The 23,264-nt window shown below is 44.7% G+C and overlaps 1 protein-coding gene across 2 annotated transcripts in view; it reads left to right on the top strand.

The window, feature by feature from the left end:
• The first annotated feature begins 1,298 nt into the window (after positions 1 to 1,298).
• Positions 1,299 to 23,264, top strand: part of MEGF9 (multiple EGF like domains 9) — a 500,021-nt gene continuing 478,055 nt past the window's right edge. For both annotated transcript variants that reach the window (XM_030206436.1, XM_030206435.1), the window contains exon 1: positions 1,299 to 2,068. In XM_030206436.1, the coding sequence (XP_030062296.1) occupies positions 1,330 to 2,068 (739 nt within the window). In that variant the 5' untranslated portion in view covers positions 1,299 to 1,329. The remainder of the gene's footprint in view (positions 2,069 to 23,264) is intronic.

The following is a 23,264-nucleotide window of genomic DNA, read 5'->3' as shown; positions in this document are numbered from 1 at the left end:
TATATGGGTTAAAGCCAGTAGGCGGAGCTTGATGGCACTAGGCAGAGCAAATGCTATTGAAAACAATAGTAAATACTGGACTGCCTATGTGTGGTCCATCTGTAAAAAGCCGTTTGATAGTAAGTGCCTTAAAAGGTGGAGGACAAAAGATTTTTTTTTACTTATTTGACAGGTTTTAAAAATTTATTTTTGAAAGCTTCCATATATGTAGATATAAATATCATGAAATCAAAACTGAAAATCACTAAAACAGCTTCAAAAATGATTGTAGCTGGTCTAAACAGCACTAATAAAGGCTGTATTTTGTGCTAATTTTTCTACACTGTTATATACAATTTAGTAATACATGGCCAAATTTCAGTGAGGATATCCTGTTTACAGATGGGTTCATCTTAGCTGTTGTTCTAATCTTGCCTTGAGAAGCCTGGTGTTATAAAGACGAAGTAAAATTAAACTCTCCTTCATTGCGGCACATGGAATCACATCTTCACCTTATCTCTTTTGTACAAATGGATTATTCTGTTTTGAGCATATTTCAGGGATAAGTGGTTTTCATAAGCCAAATAATAAAAGTAAATATTTTCTTTCATGCAGACGTCTCATTTATTTAAACATTAACTATAAGCAACTAATGCTGTCCTATTTTGTCCTTATGGTGATTTATACTCTGCCAAAACTGGAAATAAAGTGAGACAGAATAATAGAATTCAGTAATCCTTCAGTGACCCTTTACCTGGAGAAAATAATCTCTGCACGAATATAACACCGCTAGGGTGTCCCTGTAACCAGCCCCTCCAAATGACACACTGATTACGATTTATAAAAAAATCGTTACTGTACCTATGAAAAGTTATTCCGTTGTTGTACATCCGTCTGTGTACATCCGTATGCTGCACACGTTTGAAAACATAAGTGAGATTAAATAAAAATGCTACCAAAAACCAGGAACTACACCGTGGATGCAGCACATCATAGGTTTGTTTACTTTGTTTTGAACGACGGCTGCGACGGAGAAGGGGAAACATATACCGTAGTAGCTTCGACTTTTTGACGTCAAGACGCCTCCTGTTCTCAATCAAAGCCTCTTGGTTACCCAAAGAGGTTGACAAGTGGCGCGCGCAGAGCTGATCTAAACCTCCTTGGATCTGGAGGCAGGTGGCGTGCGAGCTCTTGGGCTGTTGCAGCTTGGTTCTGCCATACCCATCGTCGCGTGTCTGAGAACGCGCTCTTTCACGTTAACCTTTAGGTGTGTGTTGCGTGGTCACCTGGGCTCGCTGGCGGATAAGGGGAGGGCGGACCAGTACGTTCTGCGCTGCAGCTGCTAAGGGAATGAATGGCGGTGCAAGGCGACCGGCATCTAGGATGCTGCATTTGGGGCTGGTAGCTCGTGTGTACCTGTTGGCTGCACTCGTTCTGTCCTCGGTCAGCCTCGCTTTCAGGACTAATGGTGATAGGGAACTGACGGGTAACGGCATCTACGACCTTCCCGATGAACCTGCTTCCAGTTCACATAGCCCAGTCGAAGACGCCAGAAACCGGACGGCAGACACGAGGAGCACTGCGGAGGTCACCTGGAGCCCAGTGGCGGCACCCGAGAGCCAGGCCGAGGATGGAGGGAGCCCATTTGCAGAGCCTCAGAACCAGACCTATCATATTGGAGACCCGATCGCAGACACCAGCAGTCGGACTGAGGGCGCCGATGGTTTGACCGAAGATACCGACAGTTTGAGTGAAGATATTGGAAACCAGACCGCGGACGCGGGAAGCTCGGTAATTGCACCGGAAAACCGTACAGACACCTCGCCAGTAGAGTCTTGGAATCTGACCAAGGCCACTGGAACCGGCAGAGAACTGGAAGCAGCTGACACAGGGGACTATAACAGAGCCGAGGCCGTTCCGTCTTCCGACCGGCTTCTTATGACCGCGACACTTGCTGTGCCCACGGCCCCGCCCCGTTCCCTAGTAACCAACACACCTGCTGGGGTTTCAGTGATCGGAGTGGCGGTGGCCTGTGTGCGGAACTTCTCTGGCTCGGCGGATGCAGTAGTCTCGGCCACTGAGGACGAAGGTGAGTATGCGATTCGTTTTTAATGACAGTAAGCGATGGGAGAAAAGGACCCAATTGAGCCACCCGTTTATTCCTCGCTACATCCTCAGCCCTAAGGGATAGAACGCTCTTTCTATCCGACTTTTTCTTCGCGTCCCTTTTCTGTGCTTTTTTGCAGTAAGGTAGAGCGCAGCTGTCTCTTCTGGCTGGTATGTAGAGCTTGTGTCTGAATTTGAAGCCAGTCTGGTTGATCCTAGCTCTGCTGTTTGTCTACACAGAATTGTAACTTGCAGTGTATATTCTCCCTTGTCTTGCACACGTTTCGGTGGGTTCTGCAGGAAGAAACAAAATCTTATTTTGTTTTCTTGCTTCGTTAAGTTTAATTGCATGTAATTCTAACCTGTAGTGAACATAAGCAGAGGCGTAGCCAGGTTTTGATCTCAGGGGGAGCAGACTTTTATAAAATAGGTGCGATTGGTGTCAGCTAGACAGCAGTGTCTGTGTTGCTGCTCAGGGGCTGTGGCAGGCAATGATTAATACAGGCTGTCTCTGTTGCATCCTGCCTACAAGGAAACAGTTACATCAGTAGGCAGGACGCAGAAGAGGGCCCTGGACTGGACTGGCCAGAGTAGGCAACCTGTCTTCTTAACTTCAAATAATATTCAAATCGTGACCGTCACCTCAGGAATAGCACACCCAGTCCTTCCACTGCTAGACACCTTGCTTAAATCAGATGGGCTTTTGTTTGTCTGGCGACTCTACAGGAAGTGAAGAACACTAGTCTTGAGCATTTTTATTTTGGGTGACCTTTGGTGGCCCTTGTCCCAGAGCCTACTTTCAAATAGGGCTAGACACTTTGTGAAATAACACAAACCCCTGCAAAAAGACACCCACAACCTATACTGAAAACTTACCACACCAAAACAGCCCTAACCCACCTATGAAAAGACAATGCTATAAATATTACAGTGGGACCTAGAGAAGTGTTTCCCTAGGTCCCTGATGGCGAACCTATGACACGCGTGTCAGTACAGAGAAGCAGCGGCATTCCTTGCTGACACCCGGGGCGGATCGCCGATGCGCCCCCCCCAGGTGCAGCGCGACCTCCCCCCCCCCCCCCCGGCGAAATCACCCCCCCCCAGTGCATGTTTACCCGCTGGGGGGGTGCCGTGTGCGCTCCTATTGGCTCCCTCCGAGTCCTCCGCTTGTTCCCTCCCTGCTGCTCCCTCTGCCCCAGCTCCTGCACGGCCGTTAGGGGATCTTTGACCTCACTTCCGGCCGGCGGAGCAGAGAGCAGCGGAATGCCGTGGGGGACGCATCTCTGGGGGCCCTGTGATCGCCATTACCAGCAAACACATAACCACAGCAACCATCATCCAATCTACTGTTCTGGGGTGTCGTGGATTTCTAATTGACCATCATTACTGAGATAGGTGAGGGGGAGGCTGGGAGAGGCGAGGGCATGTGCTATGGGTGCCGTTTCCCGCCATTAGAAATAGCGGCAGCCATCTTAATTTACATAAGGTGGTCAGTTAGGCTAGTTAACCCCTAATTGCCTGCAGGGCTAACAGGCTATCTATAATTCTATCTTCTGTCACTGCCCCCCTGATGGAGAATCCAAAAAATAGAAAACCAAGGTTAAGTAAAGGAAGTGGTAGTAGCAGTAGCTGACCCTTTCAAGAGACATGGACCGAGATGTATGGCATTATAGAAAAAAAATGGCAGATCATTTTGCATTCTATGTACTGAAACGGTAGTAAGCAGAACGTGGAATATAAATAGACATTTTGAAACTAATCATTCCCAGCTCTTGAAAAAAAGTGAGGATGAAAGGAAGGAATACATTTCCAGGCAGCTACACTTTTATAAGAGCCAATCTAATTCCATCCTTACATTTGTAAAAGGTTCTACAAATTTAACATCTGCAAGTTTGAGCATTGCTCACTCCATAGCTCAGCATGGAAAAGCACTCAGTGAGGGAGGATTTATTAAAGAAACTCTCCTAAGATGTGCACCAGTTCTATTTCACGATTTGCAGATGCAATTATTAAGAGAATATCTGAGTTACCAGGAAATTTGGAGTGCCTGGATCCGATTACCAGACACTTTTAGCACCCTGAAAAATATAGCAATGGCTTTACTCACAATTTTTCCCTCTACGTACTTTTGTGAAACCTTATTCTCAGCGTTAAATAATATCAAAACCAACAAAAGAAACAGATTGAAAGATGAAGTTAGTAGCGCTTGCTTGGGCTTGAAGTGTACAAAATACCAACCTTCAATTGAAGATTTAGCCAATGAAATTCAGCAACAAAAAAGTCACTAATAGGCAGATTAGTTAAAGAATTCCCCCTCCCCCTCACTTATCTTAGTTCACGGCACCCCACACAAGTTAAATAATATCAAGACCAACAAAAGAAACCGACTGACAGATGAACAAAGAAGTCACTAAGCAGGTAAGTGAAATAATTAGGTTTTGGTTTATTAAATACAGTTATATATTACAATTATACATTTTTGTTATTTAAACTATAAATATCGCGAAATTATGGTTTTTTTTCTCAAAGTGACACACCACCCGAGTTATGCTCGGTTTTTTGGCGAATTTTGACACACCAAGCTCAAAAGGTTGCCCATCACTGCCCTAGGTGGTCCTGGAGTACCCCCTTGCCATTCAGGTTTTCAGGTTGTCCACAATGAATCTGCATGAAAACGATTTGCATGTAATGGATGCAGTATATGCAAATCAATGTCATGCATATTTATTGTGGATATCCTGGAAACCTGACTGGCAAGGGGGTACTCCAGGACTGCCCTAGAACACAAAACTTACCACACCATAACAGCCCTAAACCACCTATCAGAAGACAGTGCTCTCTCTCTCTCTCTCTCTCTCTATATATATATATATATATATTACACTGGGCTCTAAAACACCAATATACCTACTATTGGGAAACTGGAACAAGCTGCACTGTTACACATTCCTACACAGATACTACATGCTGGCAGAATCTTTCACCTCAGTCACACATGCAGAACATGGACAGACCCTCATCTATATAACATAAGAGTAGCCATACTGGGTCAGACCAATGGTCCATCTAGCCCAGTATCCTGTTTCCAATGTGGCCAACCCAGGTCACAAGCACCTGGCAGAAACCCAAATTGTGACAACATTCCATGCTACCAATCTAATGCAGAATAGAGAGCCACAACCCCCCCACCAAAAAAAAAAAAACCAACAAAAATTGAAATAGAGACCCCCCTGGTCTAGGAAGCCAGACTCTAAACAGTGCACTACTGGTAAAAAAAAAAAAAAAAAAGAGACAGAAATGCATTTTCTCCCATCTCAGTGCTTACAAAGTATTAAATAAAAATATTTTTCTACCCTTGTCTGGGAATAGTCTTTTTTTTTCCATGTTCCATGAGTCTGCCTTACAAATTCTTTTCCAGGTTGACCTTTCTATTTCTTCTCTCGCCTCTTGTCTTCTTCCTTTCGTTCTCTACATCTGTTTGGCTCTGATCTTTCATTTTATGTCCCTACTATCAAATAGCTATGTATAGAGCTGCCAAGTGATCCAGTTCCAGAAGGGAGATTTTTCAACCAGTCCTAGTGTGAACTCGCATCCCAAATTCATGTGGGATTTGCAGTCCCTGATTCAACCCATCAAAATCTGTGGTGCAGTACATCCAAAATGACTTAAGAAAATGCACTCTGACCCCTCTACTGTTTTATCATTTGCTTTGGTCCCACGGTCTCTTTTCTGTTTTTCTCTGTTTCTTTTGCCTTTACAGGGTCTCTTGCCCATCTCACATTTCTTCTTTCTCCAAGTGCACCATCCTTTTTTCCTCTGCACCACTATTTATCCTGTCCAGCATCTCCCTTCTGTGTTCCTTGTCCCTATCCTACCCCCAAATTCAGCATCTGCCCTGTGTCCCCATCTTCCCCCTTTTTCAGCACAAGCCTACCTGGTCTCCTCATCTCCCACTTTCTAGCATCTGCCGTCCTGGTGTCCCCCACCTCTCCCTTTTTCTAACATTGTCCTGTGTCCCCATCTTCCTGCTTTTTCCAGCATTACCTCTTTGTCCCCATCTCACCCATTTTTCACCATTGTCCCCATATCCCCATTCCCCCTTCCAAGTGGTGCCCCTCTCTGTCCCTATCTCCTCCTCCCCTTTCCAGTTGTGCTCTCTTTGTGTCCCTATCTCCTTCCCCTCCCTTGTGATAATGCCTTACGTTTTAACTGGTGAAAAAAGCTTTTAGGGATCGGCAGTGGCAGTGCTAGAAACAGATATAAAATTTTTGGAAGTATCATTTTTATGGCTTGTATTCTACCTATCCATGAAAGCTCCAGCCCTTCCCAACGATCTAACTCCTGGAATAGTTCCCGCAGTTTAGAGGGAAAGTTTGCCCCAAACAAGCCCTGTAATGTGGGTGTCAATTTGACTCCCAGATAGTGAAGGGAGTGTGTGGTCCATCTAAAAGGGAAATGTTGTAAACTCGGGTCATCTCAGGAGACAGATTTAAACCCATGATTTCCGACTTGGCTATATTGATCTGAAAGCCTAATATAGACCAAAATTGTTGAAGGCTCTGCATCACCATCTGTACAGACCTCTGGGGGTTGGTCAATGTCAATAGGATGTCATCTGCGAATAGCATGATCTTATGTTCTCCTGGCCCTATGTGAATGCCCTGTATGTCCGATTGTGCTCTAGTTACTTTGTCCAATGGTTCAATAATGAGAGCAAATAGCGGGGACAAGGCACGTCCCTGGCGTGTCCCCCGCCACAACTTAAAGGCGTTCATCTGCGCCCCGTTGATAATTAAAGAGGACAACGGTTGATCGAATAGGCGCTGTAGCCATGTTATGAAATGACCTGCTAACCCTATCTTTTCCAATACCCAAAACATGTAGGGTCAATGGACCCGATTGAACGCCTTCTCTGCATCCAGAGAAAGCATTAATGTAGTCTGGTGTGTGGTATTTACCTCATGTATTACATGAATGGCCTGTCTGATATTATCAAATGTTTGCTGACCCTCTATAAAACCCGCCTGGTCCACATGTACTATGTCAGGCATTAATCTTTGTAGGCGCTTGGCCAAAATCTTGGTGAATATTGTATAGTCTGAGTCGAGCAATGAGGTAGGGCGGTATGATCCACACAACAATGGATCTTTTCCGGGTTTTAAAAGGACAATAATATTTGCCAGTCGCCATGAGTGAGGCAATTCTGTCTGCGTTTCTAGAGAATTATGAACCCAAGTGAGAAGTGGTGTCAAAGCGCTTCCCAAAGCATTTGTAAAATTTGTTCGTAAAGCCATCCGGCCCTGGGGCTTTTCCATTGGGCAAGTCTTGAATAGCTCAGGTCATCTCTTCTACAGTGACAGGAGCAGACAACACTACACTTTGGGCTGGGGAGATCTTGGGGAGTTCTATTGTATCTAAGTACTCCTGTATCTCATGGGCCCCTGGTGCTATATCGTCTTGGTATAAATGTTTATAAAAGTTTAGAAAGGGAGTGGCGGGGGGGGGGGGCGTTTCAAGATGGCGGCACGCCGCAATCTCGGATGAGACTTCTAGACGACAGCAGTGAAATTAATCTATTCCTACATTACCAGTATGCCGCATACGAAGCGTAAAGGAGCGGTTAAGACCGGAGCCTCGGCGGTCAGGACCTCCTCCTCATCTCAGCCGTCAATCGAAAGGTTCACCGTGAGGACTCCAGAAATATCCACCGGGAGCCGCCCTGCTGTCTCTTTGCTGGGAGAGCTACGAGACTTGGGGCTCAATGTTACTCTTTCGCCCCGGGAGCCCAACATGCCGCCTGTGCCCGAAGGTCCTCCCTCTCCTATTGGGACGCCTGAAACGGAAGTCGTCGAAGGGGTTTCCCAAGCAAGAGGTCAGGAAGGGAGTACAACCGACGGAGGCTTGAAGCCAGCCGGCTATCAAGCTTACAGAGTTTCTCTGGTTAAACCCCAGACGGTAACTTTAGAGAGCATATGGGATGCTCTCCAACAACTTGACACTAAACTTACTGACTCAACAGAAGGAATGGCAGCACTTGTGAGTACCGTGGACAATCTTTCTAAATCTATAGAAACAATTAAAATTGACTCTAAAACCCAAATGGTTCAGCTTAAAACTGAAGTGGAAAAGATTCAAGGAACTTCTACTATGCTAATAAAGGACAATACTGTTATGCATAGGAAGCTTGAACAACTAGAAAATTATAATCGTAGATTAAATTTGCGATTCTTAAATTTTCCACAAGCCACTGGGATATCTCCTTTAGAAGCCTTCAAAAAATATCTGATAGAGGTCTTGAAATATTCCCCAGAACATATTCCTCCAATTAATCGAATTTACTATATTCCACAAAAGAAGAAAAGTGAACCATTAGATTAGATTGTAAGCTCTTTGAGCAGGGACTGTCTTTCTTCTATGTTTGTGCAGCGCTGCGTATGCCTTGTAGCGCTATAGAAATGCTAAATAGTAGTAGTAGTAGTAGTAACCAGGAATGGATATAGAGTCACAAAGGAAAACAAAAGGACAAAATTTGAACTTAACGGAACTTTTAGAGTCCTCATTAAATGAGGATTCTGAAAGAAATACTTTAATAGTGTCCTTTATATTTGAGCAAGATTTGGAAGCAGTGAAACGATTATTCTTCAGACACACTCAGTCCCTTTTTTGTGGGGCGAAAATATGGATGTTGCCAAACAAACACAGGAAAGAAGAAGGGCATTTTTAGCTATTAGAAAGCAGGCCCTAGAAATAGGAGCCTCCTTTTATTTGAATTTTCCTTGTAAATGTGTGATAAAATATTTAGGGCTTAAATACATCTTCTTCAATCCTGAACATTTGAAAGCATTTATAGATTTAAAAAAATTGTCAGTAACTTAGTATCTGATATTGGGCTGATTTGTCTGGATAGGCGTGTTAAGCTATATACATGTTTAAATTGTTTTATGTGGTTTTCTTTCTCCCGGAATATTGTTTAAACTGCCCCCCCTTCCATATTGTGGTCTAAAGAAGATTATATACAAAAAACATTTTGATTGTATTTATCTGCAATACTTATGCCTATCTGTATTTCTTTACAAGTGTTATCACTTGAGATGTAAGTCTTGAAAAGTAAATTAAAAAAAAAAAAAAAGTTTAGAAAGGCTAGGCTAATATCCGGTGCTGGTTAAACGTTGACCTGCCCTTTCTTCTAATGCATATATATAGTTTTGCATATTGCATTTTTTTCAATGTATGTGTTAACAACCGGGAGGCCTTATTGCCAAATTCAAAGTACATTTGTCGGGCCCGTTGAAGGTTTTCTGCCACTTCCGCCAGTTGCAACTCTCTAAGCTCCATTTGTATCTGATGGATGCGAGAGATTACGCAAGGTGGGGTTGTCTTCTGTGCTATCTGTGTTTCTGGACTTTCAAGTTCTGTTCTGCGTGCAACTGTTGTGACTGGGCTACTTTCTGTCGTCGAATGTGTGTTTGCAGTGATGTGATCTGTCCCTGGATTACTGCCTTAAGGCTTTCCCATAACACCCCATCCCCGACCTCCCCATTATCATTGTTATGTATTCCTTTATGTCTTTTTTTCTAATTGTGACACTATATTTGGGTCTGCCAATAAGCTATCATCCAAGCTGCACTGTGTAGGTGAGGGTCTTGTGATGTTACAAATTATCTTTATGGTAAGAGGGGTGTGGTCTGACCAGGTTCTAGAATGTATCTGCACGGTGTGTACTTTCTGTGCACGGGCAGGTCCCCCCAGCCAGAGGTCTATCCGGGAATGGGAGTCATGTACCGAGTAGTATATATAGCTACGGGACAAAGGGTTAAAATGCCTCCAGAGGTCAAGCAATTGCCAGGTACCCATAAATCTATGTAGTTTAGCACGGTCTGATTGGGCATAATGGACTCTTGCAGCCGAATTATCCAAGGGTGGGTGCAGAGTTAGGTTAAAGTTTCCCCCCCACTAGTAATGTACCCTCAATGTGGCGGGAGAGGATCACTGTCAGCTCGTCAAAAAAGGAACCTTGGCTTTCATTAGGAGCATATATGTTTAATAGGGATAGAGTTTCTGCCCCTACTCGCACAATCAGCAACACATATCGACCACCCTGGTCCCGCACAACCTGCCTCACCTGCCATGGGTGTTTATGCGATAGTGCTATCATCACCCCCTTTTTCTTTTTGGCTAGATGTGAAGTAGAGGTCTTTAAATTGGCCATGGTGGCCTACCCGTACATGATGTGGTAGCAAATGGGTCTCTTGGACAAAAACCACATCCGCCCCCAGGCGGAGCGTTTCTTTGAACAAGAGCTGTCTCTTCACTGGCGAGTTTAGTCCCTTTGCATTAAGAGTGAGTAAAGTCAAAGTGCCCATATTATCTATGCAAGTGCTCTAATTTATCTCTGGTCTCAGAATCCCACTTTCTCCCAACTTCAGTAGGCCATGCGCTCTCTAAAAGTACTTCTAACATTGACTTATTCTTCCTTGTCCCTCCCCCCTCCCCTCCCCTCAACCTAACTTCACCCTCCATAGTAAGGTAGAGTGTTTCCAGAGGATGTGAACCTACTCCAAGACCTAAAGCTGATGGAGCAATAGCTAAACATAAACTGACACAACTGTATAAATTAACCATAAAGCTTGTGAACTATATGCAGCAGAACTTGAGCCTAACAGCAGTTTGAATATATCACACTTGAAAATTCCCTCTCCCTCCATTTCTAAACATTCACTAGCATTGTGCAATCTCACAAACTTGAAGAGCATGTAGTGCTAGCCTTCTGTCAAGGTAGCCTCGACCGTCTTTGTCTCTACATTCTGCGAATTATGAAACTGCAGCTGATTCTGTTCTCCTCATGGCAGAATCAGACTGTTGGTGTTGCAGGTGTCCTTTGCCATTGTGGTTTTTCCGAGCGGGGTGCCCCCACCTTCCACGTTGTAGATGTTAATATCATTGCTGCCTCCGATGCTCTGCGGATCTGGTGAAGCTTGCCATCCTTATAGAAATGTAATGCAAACAGATGACTTCATTTGTATTGAATATTTTGAGAGCGAAGAAAGAGTTTGGCATATGTGTGAGTCCTGGTGCTCCGAGTGGGCTATTTCTCTGTTCAGTTTTCTCTCCCACAGACTTTGGCTTTTTTGCAAGAAGGGCTGCAGAAAAGATTGGTGGTCAGCTCCCTTCGAGTGCAAGTAGCAGCCCTTGCCTGTTACCGAGATAGTCTGTTGGTCCTCAGTGGCATTGTACCCAGATGTCTTTGGTTTCCTCAAAGGCGTGATGCAGATTAAACTGCCAGTAGTGCATCCTTGTCTGGAGCGGAGTATTAATTTGGTCCTCTGTTCTCTATAGAAGGCTTCTTTTGAACCTTTTCATAAGGCTACTGTTAAGGATCTCATACTGAAGTTGTTTCTTGTTGCTATCTCGTTGGCACGGAGGGTCTCCGAGCTGCAGGCGCTCTTTTTCAGGGTTCCTTTTCTCCATTTTTTGGAGGCGGGGGTCACGTTCTGTACAGCACCTTAACCAGCCGTTGGCTTCTGCCGTCCTTTCGCGAGGATCAGTATCTGACAGGTTTTCAGCTGTTGGGCTTCCTTGATGTTAAGCGGGTCCTTATGCAGTATTTGGCTGCTACCAATGACTTGCATCTCTTGGGTCATCTGGGCCTACTGAGACCATTGGGGTTGCAGAGCCTGCGTCTTTTTCTTCACTGGAGTCTTCCCACTTTGCCAGTTCTTCAGTCGTGGGTGCCAGTAGACTTTTCCTTTAGGAAGCCGTTGAAACCTTTTTTTAAACTCCGCTAAGCTAACTGCCTTTACCACATTCTCTGGCAACGAATTCCAGAGTTTACACGTTGAGTGAAGAAAAATTTTCTCCGATTTTGTTTTAAATTTACTACATTGCAGCTTCATCGCATGCCCCCTAGTCCTAGTATTTTTGGAAAGCGTGAACAGATGCTTCACATCTACCCGTTCAACTCTATTTTATAGACCTCTATCATATCTCCCTTCAGCCACCTTTTCTCCAAGCTGAAGAGCCCTAGCTGCTTTAGCCTTTCCTCATAGGGAAGCAGGACCATTGGGGAAAGGTGACTTTGGTGCTTCTCCTTCCCATAGAGGATCTGATTGCGAGGATGGGGAGCCTGCGCTAGGGGAACTGAATGACCCAATGGCGGTTTGGATTTTTCATCGTGATGAACTGCCCACTTTGATTTCTGAAGCGTTGGCTGCGGTGAATATTTCTGATCCTGAAGAACAATTTGGCAGCCTCTATCAATCTTAAGATGGCAAGCCCGCGGAAGCCCGCCAAGGCATTTCCGATGCATGAGTCCGTTAAGTGTTCATTTGAGGTAGCGGCTTTAGCTTTACAGGCCTCCATTTGTAGTTCCTATGCTGCCAGAGCTTGTCTTTTTTTGGTTCCAGCAGAGCCTGGAATAGGATCATTGTCTTCTGCGTCTATAGTGGGGGTTCAGGTGGAATCGGCCCTTGCCTACTTGGCTGATGCCTTCTATGATTTGGTCAGGGCTTTGGCCAAGCAGATGGCTCTGGCACTGTCCGCTTGGCGTCTGCTTTGTTTGCATCATTGGTCGGCTGACATGGCTTCCAAGCAGTGTCTTACGAGGCTTCCCTTTAGAGGGAAGTTACTTTTTGGCAAGGATCTTGAAACGTTTGTGAAAGATTTGGGGAACTCGAAGTCCAGGCGTCTTCCGGAAGACAAGCCCAGAGTTATAATTATAAGCCTAGCTCTTCTAGATCTTGCTATTGCGACATCCACCGGTACAGGCCTGGTCGTAGTTCCTTTCAGCATTATAGATTTCAGCAGAAGTCTTCCTTTCGGAATGACAAGCGTTCGTCAGGATCTGGAACCCGACCTCAGGCTTCCGGTCTTGCTGCCTAATGATGGGGTGCTGGTCCGCTCTTCAACCTCTCTCATAGGGGGTCGGCTGACTCTCTTTGACGAAGAGTGATCCAAGATTACTTCAGACCAGTGGGTCTTAGATCTCATCAGAGAAGGATACAAGCTAGAATTTGCGCTACCTGTCGGAGAATTGTTTTTGGAATCTCATTGTGCCACGGTGTCCAGAAGACAAGCGATGCTAACTTTGTTACATTTGTTGCTGGATCTCGGGGCAGTGTTCCTGGTTCCTCAGGCCGAGTTGCGCACTGGCCATTATTCAATTTACTTTGTGGTTATTCGCAAGGGAAGTTCCTTCAGGCCTATTTTCGATCTCAGGAAAGTAAATGAGTGTCTCTGGGTTCATCACTTCCATATGGAGACTGCAATCGGTGATAGTGTCTGTGCAGCCCAGGGAGTTTCTCATGGCCTTGGACTTGAAAGAGGCATATTTGCATATTCCCATTTGGCTGCCTCATCAGAAATATCTTTGGTTTGCCATTTGGCCTAGCTACAGCTCCATACACTTTTTCCAGAGTAATGGTAGTCGCTGTGACCTTCCATTGAAAAGAGGGGATCAGAGTTCTTCTGTACCTTGACGATTGGCTGATATGAGCACTCAGAAATGGACAGTCGAGCTGCCACCTCTCAAGTCCTGGATTTTCTTCAATCCCTTGGTTGGGTGGTCAATCTTTCCAAAAGTCGATTTCTTCCCTCCCAGTCTCTGGAATATCTAGGGGTGCTCTTCGATACGACTCAGGGTCGTGTCTTCTTACCAGAAAAGCAGGAGAGCAAACTTTGTTCACAGATTCGCAGTTTGTTACATTCCTCTCAACTTCGAGCCTGGGATTACTTGCAGGTTCTGGGAACTATGATGGCCACTCTGGAAGTGGTTCTATGGGCGAGGGCACATATGCGACCACTCCAGCGCGAGTTATTGACTTGCTGGTCTCCGATGTCCCAGGATTATCAACGTTGCCTGCCGTGGCTTCCTATCGCGAGAGACAGCATGACTTGGTGGCTGTTTGCTCTCAACCTGCATAGAGGAATGCCCTTGGCATCTCCTCAGTGGGTGATGGTAGTCACAGTTGCCAGCCTTTCAGGGTGGAGGGCTGTCTCCACTGGGTGGCGCAGGGACTTTGGTCAGAGAAGGAGGCGAAGTGGCTTATCAACAGACTAGAGTTGAGAGCAGTGATGCTGGTCCTCAGGACCTTTCAAGACCTGGAAGGTTGGGCGGTTCGAATCCTCTCGGACAACACCTTGGCGGTGGCTTACATCAACCGTTAAGGAGATACACAGAGTGCAGGATTGGCCTTGGAAATGTCTGGACTGCTGATGTGGGCAGAGGATCATCTTCTATGTCTGTCGGCAGCTCACATTGCGAGTCAGTCCAATGTTCAAGTCGAATTTCTCAGTCGTCATCTCCTGGATTTAGCGAAATGGGAGCTGGCGGCAGAAGTCTTTCGTTTGATATGTCAACAGTGGGGCATGCCGGTGATGGACCTGATGGCGACCCAGCAAAATGCCAAAGTTCCCAAGTTCTTCAGCAGAAATAAATTCGGCAGGATTGGACACTCGTTTGCAGCCTTGGCTGATGGTGGGTCTTCTCTATGTTTTTCCTCCTTGGCCCCCTAATCGGACGTCTGTTGCATCGGATCAGACTTCATCAGGGTCTCGTAGTGTTAGTAGCTCCGGACTGGCCACACTGGCAATGGTATGCAGATCTGATTTGACTTCCAGTGGAGCCGCCATTCTGGCTTTTGGTCTTGCCCGGACTTCTGCATCAAGGTCCGGTACAGATGGAGGACACCTCCCGCTTTGGTCTTACGGCTTGGCTCTTGAGAGGTGTAGTCTAAGGAAGAAAGGCTATCATCGCCACTTCGGACTTGCAAACGTTCCACCACTACAGCGTGTGCCAAGGTGTGGCGCACCTTTGAGGCATGGTGTGCCAAACATGCTTGGTCTCCTCTTTCTGCGACTGTTTCCCAGATCTTTCTGCAGGATGGTTTACAGAAGACATTGTCTTATAAATCTCTGAGTTCAGGTTGTGTCTCTAGCCTGTTTCTGGGGTCGTGTGACTGGTTCTTCTCTTGCGGTTCATTCAGATGTGGCATGGTTTTTGAAAGGCGCTCTTCATCTTCGCCCTGTGCTTCGACTGCTGATTTGCGTTCTCATTTGACCAGAGCACATGCTACTCCTTGGGTGGAAACAGGTGTGTTCTTTGGACAAAATTTATCGACAGGTTTGATGTAGCAGCGCGAGGGGATGTGCATTTTGGTGCAAAGGTTCTCTCTCGGGGAGCTGCAGCTGCCCACCCTGTTTAGGGACTTCTTTTCTACATCACACCAGTTCCTGGATTCACTGCTGCTGAGGCTAAGGAAGGTAAAATTATGTCTTACCTGATAATTCTCTTACCTTTAGTCGCAGCAGATGAATCCAGGATCTCTCCCTGTATTTTTTTGGCCTCGTTTTTTTTGTCATAGCTATTGACTGTTCAGGGGATTACAGAGCAGAGGACAAATGAAAAGAGACAGCGTATTGTTTGTTCCAGTAGAACTCTTTTCCATATTCTCATTGGTGTTTTTCTTGAAGTTACGAGTTTGTATGTTCGGCTCTTGCCGCACTGTTGTGAGGAGGGTTTTTAAGCTGTTGGTATCTTTCTCCTCTGCTTTGGGGATGCAACCTATACTGAGGTGAAAGGGAGCTGGACGTCCAGAGTCACAGCTTTCTCTTCTGTGTTTCTCTATCTCCACCTGCTGGTAGGTGAATATAACCCACCAGTTCTTGGATTCATCTGCTACAACTAAAGGAAAGAAAATTATCAGGTAAGACATAATTTTACCATAAAATTTCTGTGACAGGTTCTTGTTTTCAGCCTTCTTAAAAGGGATCTGAAATCATCTACTCTGTTCTCCAATGTTTCAAATCTCTTCTCAACCACTGTGTTACCCAAGTCTGTCAATGAGGTTGTGTCTTCCTATAATACTACTCCCTCGTCTGCTCTGGATTCTCTCGCTCCTCCCATTCCCCGTTCTGTAAGGCGTACCAAACGCCAGCCTTGGCTGACTTCTAGAATCCGCTACCTACGTTCCTGTGCCCACTCTGCTGTACGCCTTTGGCTGAAATCCCGTGTCCATGCTGACTTATACATTTCAAATTCTTGCTGACCTCATTCCAGTCTGCTCTTTTACTTTCAAACAGGACTACTACATCCAGTTGACACATTACCTTGGCTCAAACCTTCAACGTCTCTTTGCTACACTGAACTCTCCTTCAAAGTGCCTTCACCTCCAACTCCCCTTTCACTTTCTCTCCAGACTCTGGCTAAGTACTTTCACAATAAGGTTCACAAGATTAAACTTGAATTCTCAACTAAATCACCTCCACCTCTCCTTCCCTTAGTCCATTCTTTCAACTGAATAAAATTAGGTCTGCCACCTCTGTTTGGGCAGTGGAAGCCATGGGCTTTCTACTATCCTGAAAAGGATTGCAGGCTCCCTCTAAATACATAATTATCCCAACCTTGTATCTGCTCATGACAGTTTTACACAGTCTGGGCAGTAGCAAACTACATAATTAGAAAGAAACCCAGATTTCAAAAGATATAGTAAGATAGTTTATTAGCATAAGCATCTCACCCGAAGGCAGTACAGGCAATCAGGTATTCACATAGTAGAACAGCACTTCTCGACAGATGACATGTGCCTTCACAGGTTACTGGCGGCTTCTCCCCAGGCACTGCTTAGGTAGCAGACCTTTTATACTTTTTTTGGTCCCATAGATCCCTATGAACATTTTACTTTCCCACCTGCACTTTCGTCATAATTGGCACATACATCCAATTATGACCAAGTTTCAACTTCAGAGAGTTTGCTTATCTCTCATCCAATTAGAACCAAGTTTCAACCTTAGCAAGTTTGCTTATTTCTCATTCAATTAGGTTTCTCATCCAATTAGGACCAAGTTTCAACTTTCTTAACTCTCCAAGCTCCGCTCATCCTTAAATTTAACTTTTCTGCACCTGGCCTTATCTTTGCCCAATTATATCTTATAGTTTCTCCGCATGCCTATGTCCAGCTGTACACAACCCTTGCCAACTTTGTAACTCTGCCAAGCTTAATCAGGCTGTCACATTTCTTCAGTGAAGTATCAGGACTGAGAGATGCTATGATTTTACAGGCCTAGTTTGCTTTAGGAAGCCTGAACCAGTTTTTCACTGCATTCAATTTGTGACAATTATTTACATTTCCCCTCTTGCCGGGCCCCTAAGTGGGGGCCGGCACACATGACTACGAGTGTGTGTGGCCATCCTTTCCAGAGGGCTCTTAGAGTCCTGTGGGGGGGGGGGGGGAATGTATATCTTTGAGGAGGCATGGGTGCTCTGTCATAATGAAGGACTTAGGCAATAGCATGTGGCTACCTAATTATATGCTGGATGAAATGCAGCGTTGAGATTTCCCTTTTACCATAACCAACCCATGGGGCCTATCCTACACCTACCCCTCTAGGGCAGAGTGAAGCTTGGAAACATGAGAATTCAATTGTCTATTTGACATAGGGTAAAGTCAACAAATTTGAGTACATATGATTGCAGACAACTAATATTTCATTATTACAAAGCTAATGATTAGTCAAATTTTTGATTGTGTAAATATGTCATGATTGTGGCCATGACCTCTCCCAGACGTACCTTTATTTCTGGTGGTCAGCTTCTTAGCTGGCTTCTGTTTCTTCTGTCTGTCCTTTCTGAGCTAGCTCTGTCTCTCTGTGCTGGCTGCTTCCAGCACAGCTCTAATTGCTTCACTATACTACACCTGGGTGGGTTGCCTGAGTTAGCTCTGTCTCTGTGTGCTGGCTGTTCCCAGCACAGCTCTAATTGCTTCACTATACTGCAGCTGTGTGGGTTAAGCCTCTCTGTGTTTCAGCATGCTGGCTGCCTGGGTCTGGTAGTTGTGACATCATCAGGCAGGGCCTTGATAAGGAAGTGGTGTTCTTTCCTTCAGGGCCTTTGCAACGTTAACGTTTGCTTTTGCTACTCTTGCTTTAGGTCCAGGTTAGTCTTAGTGCAGTGTGCACTTGTGACTTGTGTGTTTAGCTTTCCTGCTTTTCCCTGGTGGTTCCCCTGCTTTTCCCTCTTGGTGCTTTGGAAGCACTGCTGTGTGGAGGGCTTTAGAAGCTCTGTTGTGTTTGGTGCTTTGGAAGCACTGCTGTGTGGAGGGCTTTAGAAGCTCTGTTGTGTTTGGTGCTTTGGAAGCACTGCTGTGTGGAGGGCTTTGGAAGCTCTGTTGTGTTTGGTGCTTTGGAAGCACTGCTGTGTGGAGGGCTTTGGAAGCTCTGTTGTGTTTGGTGCTTTGGAAGCACTGCTGTGTGGAGGGCTTTGGAAGCTCTGTTGTGTTTGGTGCTTTGGAAGCACTGCTGTGTGGAGGGCTTTGGAAGCTCTGTTGTGTTTGGTGCTTTGGAAGCACTTATGACTTACGTGTTTAGCTTCCCTGTTTTTTCCCTTGTGGCTCCTCTGTCTTCCCTTTTAGTGCTAGGAGCTCTTCTGGTTTGGGTGCTGTTAGAAGCACTTCAGTTTGCTGTTAGAAGTCCTTCTGTAGCTTGGTGCTCAGAGCACCTGTGTTAGGTTAGTGTTGTGGAGCACTGCTGAAGTTTGGTGCTTAGGAAGCACCTTTGTTAGTTTATGTGTTTAGTCTCCCTGCTTTTTCCTTGTGGCTCCCCTGTTTTCCCTTTTGGTGCTGTGAAAAGCACTTCTGTTAGCTTAGTACCTAGGGGCCCTCCTGTTAGTTTAGTGCCTAGGAGCCCTTCTGTTAGTTTAGTGCTTAGGTCTGTTAGTTTACTGTTAGGAACACTTCTGTTGGTTTAGGGGTTGGGAGCACTTATGTCAGTTTAGGATTTAGGAGCACTTCGGTTCCAGCTTGTCCGAGTAGTCCTGGTCCCTGTGTCATCCGGTATCCGGTAAGTCCTGCCGGCCACTCGAACCTAGGGGCTCAACCCTTGGGGGGCAGTGGCTAAGTGCAGGTGAAGCAGTGTGCTCCAGTCCAGTGTGTGTTCCCGTCCGGTGTGTTCCAGGCCGGTGTGCTTGCCCATTGTTGGTTGGTGGGTTTGCCTGCTGCTGTCGTCCCTCGTCAGCAGCCCAAGGCTCACGTTTGCTCCAGAGCCCGGCCCCGGGGGCTCTGAACCTGAGAACCTGACAAAATATAGCTAAAACTGGTGTTAAAAGGGCAGCATTGTTTCATTCTAGCTTTAATAAAAGGGTTAATATTGACCAAATAAAAAAACTCACTAGAGCAAATATAATGAATAACTACTGCTGGCTAGGGAGCATTATGATGAGTGAGGCAGTGGCAACACTCTGAGTGTAATGGGCCTAGATCGTATATGAAGGCCCTGCTAACTTATAGCAGTTTTGGAACATACATAAGAACAGAATCTTATTCTTCCTTTGGTGCAGAAAATGAAGCAAATCAATACATTTCTCTCTTGATGATTAAGAAATCATCAACAGTTACCATGTGAGATCCAGTGATGAAAGGTACAACAGTTTAAAAATAAGAGAGAACCCAATCTAAACCTGTCTATACAAATTAGCAAAATGTAACAAACGAAAAAGAAACGTATAATAGTTCAATTAAACAGCATAAGCAGAATAAATATCTTCCTTAATAAAAGAGGTGTACTTGCGTTACAGGCAATAAAAGTAAAATAAGTAAAATAAACAGCAGTAGGCCTACACACAATTTATGGTGGAAATGTAGTTTGTCTTGTACTGAGAGTAGTAACATGGAGGCTTAAGCCAAACCCCCGAACATAGGGAATAATGCACCAGACAACAGTATCAACACCTGGTTTAGTAGCTAATTCTGTTGGCTCAGGCAAAAAGGTCTTGTAATACCTTTATAACAGAATCATCAGTGTCAGTATTATTGGGAATGTAAGTGCAACAATGATTTCTGGCCTTAAATTGATCAAGTACCCCTCTTGACACTCCTATAGCATCTATAGTGACAATAGAGGTACGGCACCTGTCAATCTGTATGCGGAGTAAAGTTTATAAATTTCAACATATCTATTTCCAATTTTCCGGATGAAAAACCAAGGATGCCACCCACTTTGATCCATGTTATAAGTGGCATACCAAAAATATATAGGTTCTCCGGTAGAGAGTCTGATTATTGGTTGTGTACTCTGTTCCATTTTAATTTGTCCACATCCCTGGAAAATTTCAAAGTTAACATACATGGACCTATTAGATCCAGTAGTCCATGTACCAAATAAAGGGTAACACAAGATACCAAATCTAGTTGAAGGGTCCCAGTTAGGATCATCATCCATTCCAGGATCCCAATCTAGGGGGTGAGTGGGACAGGCACCGTTCAGAGGCTCATTAGAGTGAGCACTAGCTATTTGATAGCCAGGCAGATATAATGCAAGAAGTATGAAATGTAAAGTCAAAAGAAAAAACAAAACAAATGATGATTCGTATTGTCAGGAATAATAGAATTAAATAGAATTAAAAGTGCAAGTAATGATTAGATACAGGGTAAGTCAACTGTTGGGGTACCTAGGGTGGATTTTTGTGATTGAGGCCCAAGATAGGGGTTGGGGGGGGGGGGGGTCGGCCTGGGTCATGCAGTGGGGAATACCTCCCTAAGTCAGGAGAATTAAATAGGGAAAATATAGGAGCCAAATAACAGTAAGGAGAATAGAGAAAGTAGGCAACAGTACAGTAACAAGAAATTCAATAGCAGTCTAACATTAGTCTAGATCCAGGTGATTATTACTATGTAACATTAATGAGTATACTGAAGAAACCTGTGAATCTTTTCAAATGTATAATAGATTAGTCCCAAAACCAAAATTAGGAGTAATATAAGTACAAGAAGTCCCAACACAGTTTTTGGAGTATAGAGTACAGTGTCCTCTTGTGGGTTGTTCTGAGTTTCAGAGCAAAAAGCTGGACTTGCGTCACACGGTTCCACTGGAAAGATGGCAAGTGCAATGGTGGGCTCTCTTTGATGGGCAATGTTCCGTTCAGGTAAGGTGATTTCTTCCTGTAAGGTAATATCTGTTGTTGTTAGGTGCTTGGTCATAGGACAGAAAGTTTTAGTCCATCAGCATGAAGTGGTAGTACCAGAGATTCCGTCGATGGAGGAAGCTGCAGAACCAGTGGCAACTGCTGAGCTGGTGGGAATGGCTGGTTTATTTTTGGTGATGGATCTGGAATTATCAAGTGGCTTGAAAGGGTCGGAATCAGGAGCCTTATAGGTGTGGATATCTTTTAGGTGGACCCAGGATGTGTGGTCTCGTAACTTGACTAATTTGGAAGGGTCTTATGTAAATAGGGGTGTAGTACTTCCGGTGAACCAAATCTCCAACTTTGAGAGCTTTTGGATGACGGGGGGCAGGGCTATCATTACCTCCCCTCTTCTGACTGAGATTGCCTGAGAAATTGAAGACAGAAAAGTAATGATATTTGGTAACACATCCTAATATACAGAATAGTGGTCAGGCAAGTGGGTATCAGGATTGTCTTTAAGAAGGCGCATATTGCAGCCTATACAGAGCTAAAAAGGAAAGAGCTTTAAAAAGAGGCAGATGGGGGGGGGGGGGGGGGGGCTGAAGAACTAACAAGGCCAGTGGCAGAGCATTGGGCCCATTTTCAATTTAATTTACCATAAGCTGTATCAATTTAGTTTTTTTTGGTTTTAAATACAAACAGTATGATGTGAAATACCCAGTGCAGGAACAAAAGACTTGAGGAACCCATTGAAAAGGTGAACCAATGTCTGTAGTAATTCTGCAGGGAATCCCAAATATGGGAATAATCTCTTGACAGAGAGAAAGTCATGGTCATGGCAAGCTCTCTGATGCAAGGATAAGCTTCTATTCATGTTTTTAGAAAGCAGCCACGCAGACAAGCAGGTATCCTTTTACCTGTGACAAGTATCTGCATATCTGTAAAATCAGTATAGGCCTGGCCCTTGCACAATGGGCAAGTGACCAGCAGGTATGCAGCAGATGATATACTGATCTGGAATGACATCAGATAGAGGAACTTTCTTTGGTGTTATATTGCCAGTAATTCTTATACACTGCCTGAGAAACAGAAAAACAAAGGAAGTCAATTCTGGTCTCCCTACATTATGAACAGAAACATTTATAGAATTAGGGAAATACAGTATTGGGTAACTTCTAAGGGATACCCCCTCTTGTGAAATACCTGGGGTATTTATTTATATGGAAAAGACTGATATGTAAATAAGACAGTTTTTTCAAATTCAGAAAATAAAATTGGATGGCAAGCTTTGAACCCAGCAACTTAGTCGAGAGTTGTTCATATAATGATACTGCAGTCAGGTGAAGTGGGTAGTAGTGAGAGTATGTACTGAGAAGCACCTAAATGACCATGAGGGTGTGGCCAAACACCTTCAGGATTGAGTAAGCAGCCTGCAAGTTGCTATTGTTGACTGCAAGGCAGAGGCTAGATTTGGTGAAGGGGGGGGGGGGTAAGGTGGGATGAGTCGGCAGGGGGAGTGGGTGTGTTGGGAGGAGGGGTTGTGGAGGGGGAAAAGGGAGGGGTGTAGAAGGGGGAGAGGAAGGGGAGTGCAAGGGGGGTGAAAGGAGGATAGGAAGGAGGGGGAAGGGGGAGAGAAAGGGGGGTGGAAGGAGGGGGAGAAGGGGGAGGGAAGGGGGGTGGATGGAAAAGTTAGCTGTAAAAAAAAGTTCATATCATAATAGAATAATCAAGCTCGCACTGCATTTTAAACTTTCCTCTGTCCTGTGAATCAGCGAGCTGTGAAACAGAAAACAGTTAGGAGACATAAAACTTGAGTAAGATAAGCAGAACATAATTTATGGGCAGACAAATCTGCTCATGGGAAAATAAAGTAAAAAAGTTCTGAAATCTTCAGACACACGGAAGGGAAAGAAACTGTTAATTTCTCCTGTAGCAGAAGAAAATATCTGTTGTAAATCAAAAGAGATTTGACACAGAAAGCAGTACATGGTGAGAATTTATTACTCAGATTGTGTCTAATGAAAAAGAAATCCTTCATTGCAGTAAAAGAAAAAAATGACGTCAGAAAAAGGAAACTGACAGTCTACACAATATCAGGCACTTTTCCAAAACAGTCATAATTAAATGTGACAAGATGTCGAACTACTCACAGATATATTTTAAGTAAAAGTAGAAAAGAAACGAAATCATTACCGTGCAGGGTGGTAAAAATCAAAAGTGAGAAATAATGAGTTTTATCTTGTCAACAGCATTGAAGTTTAAAGGAAGCAGTGCAGTGCTACAGACA

This window comes from Microcaecilia unicolor, chromosome 6 (assembly GCF_901765095.1).
Source record: "Microcaecilia unicolor chromosome 6, aMicUni1.1, whole genome shotgun sequence".
NCBI classification, from domain to species: Eukaryota; Metazoa; Chordata; class Amphibia; order Gymnophiona; family Siphonopidae; genus Microcaecilia; species Microcaecilia unicolor.
The sequence above is the reverse complement of the archived record's forward strand: the minus strand, read 5'-3'. Positions and strand labels throughout refer to the sequence as shown.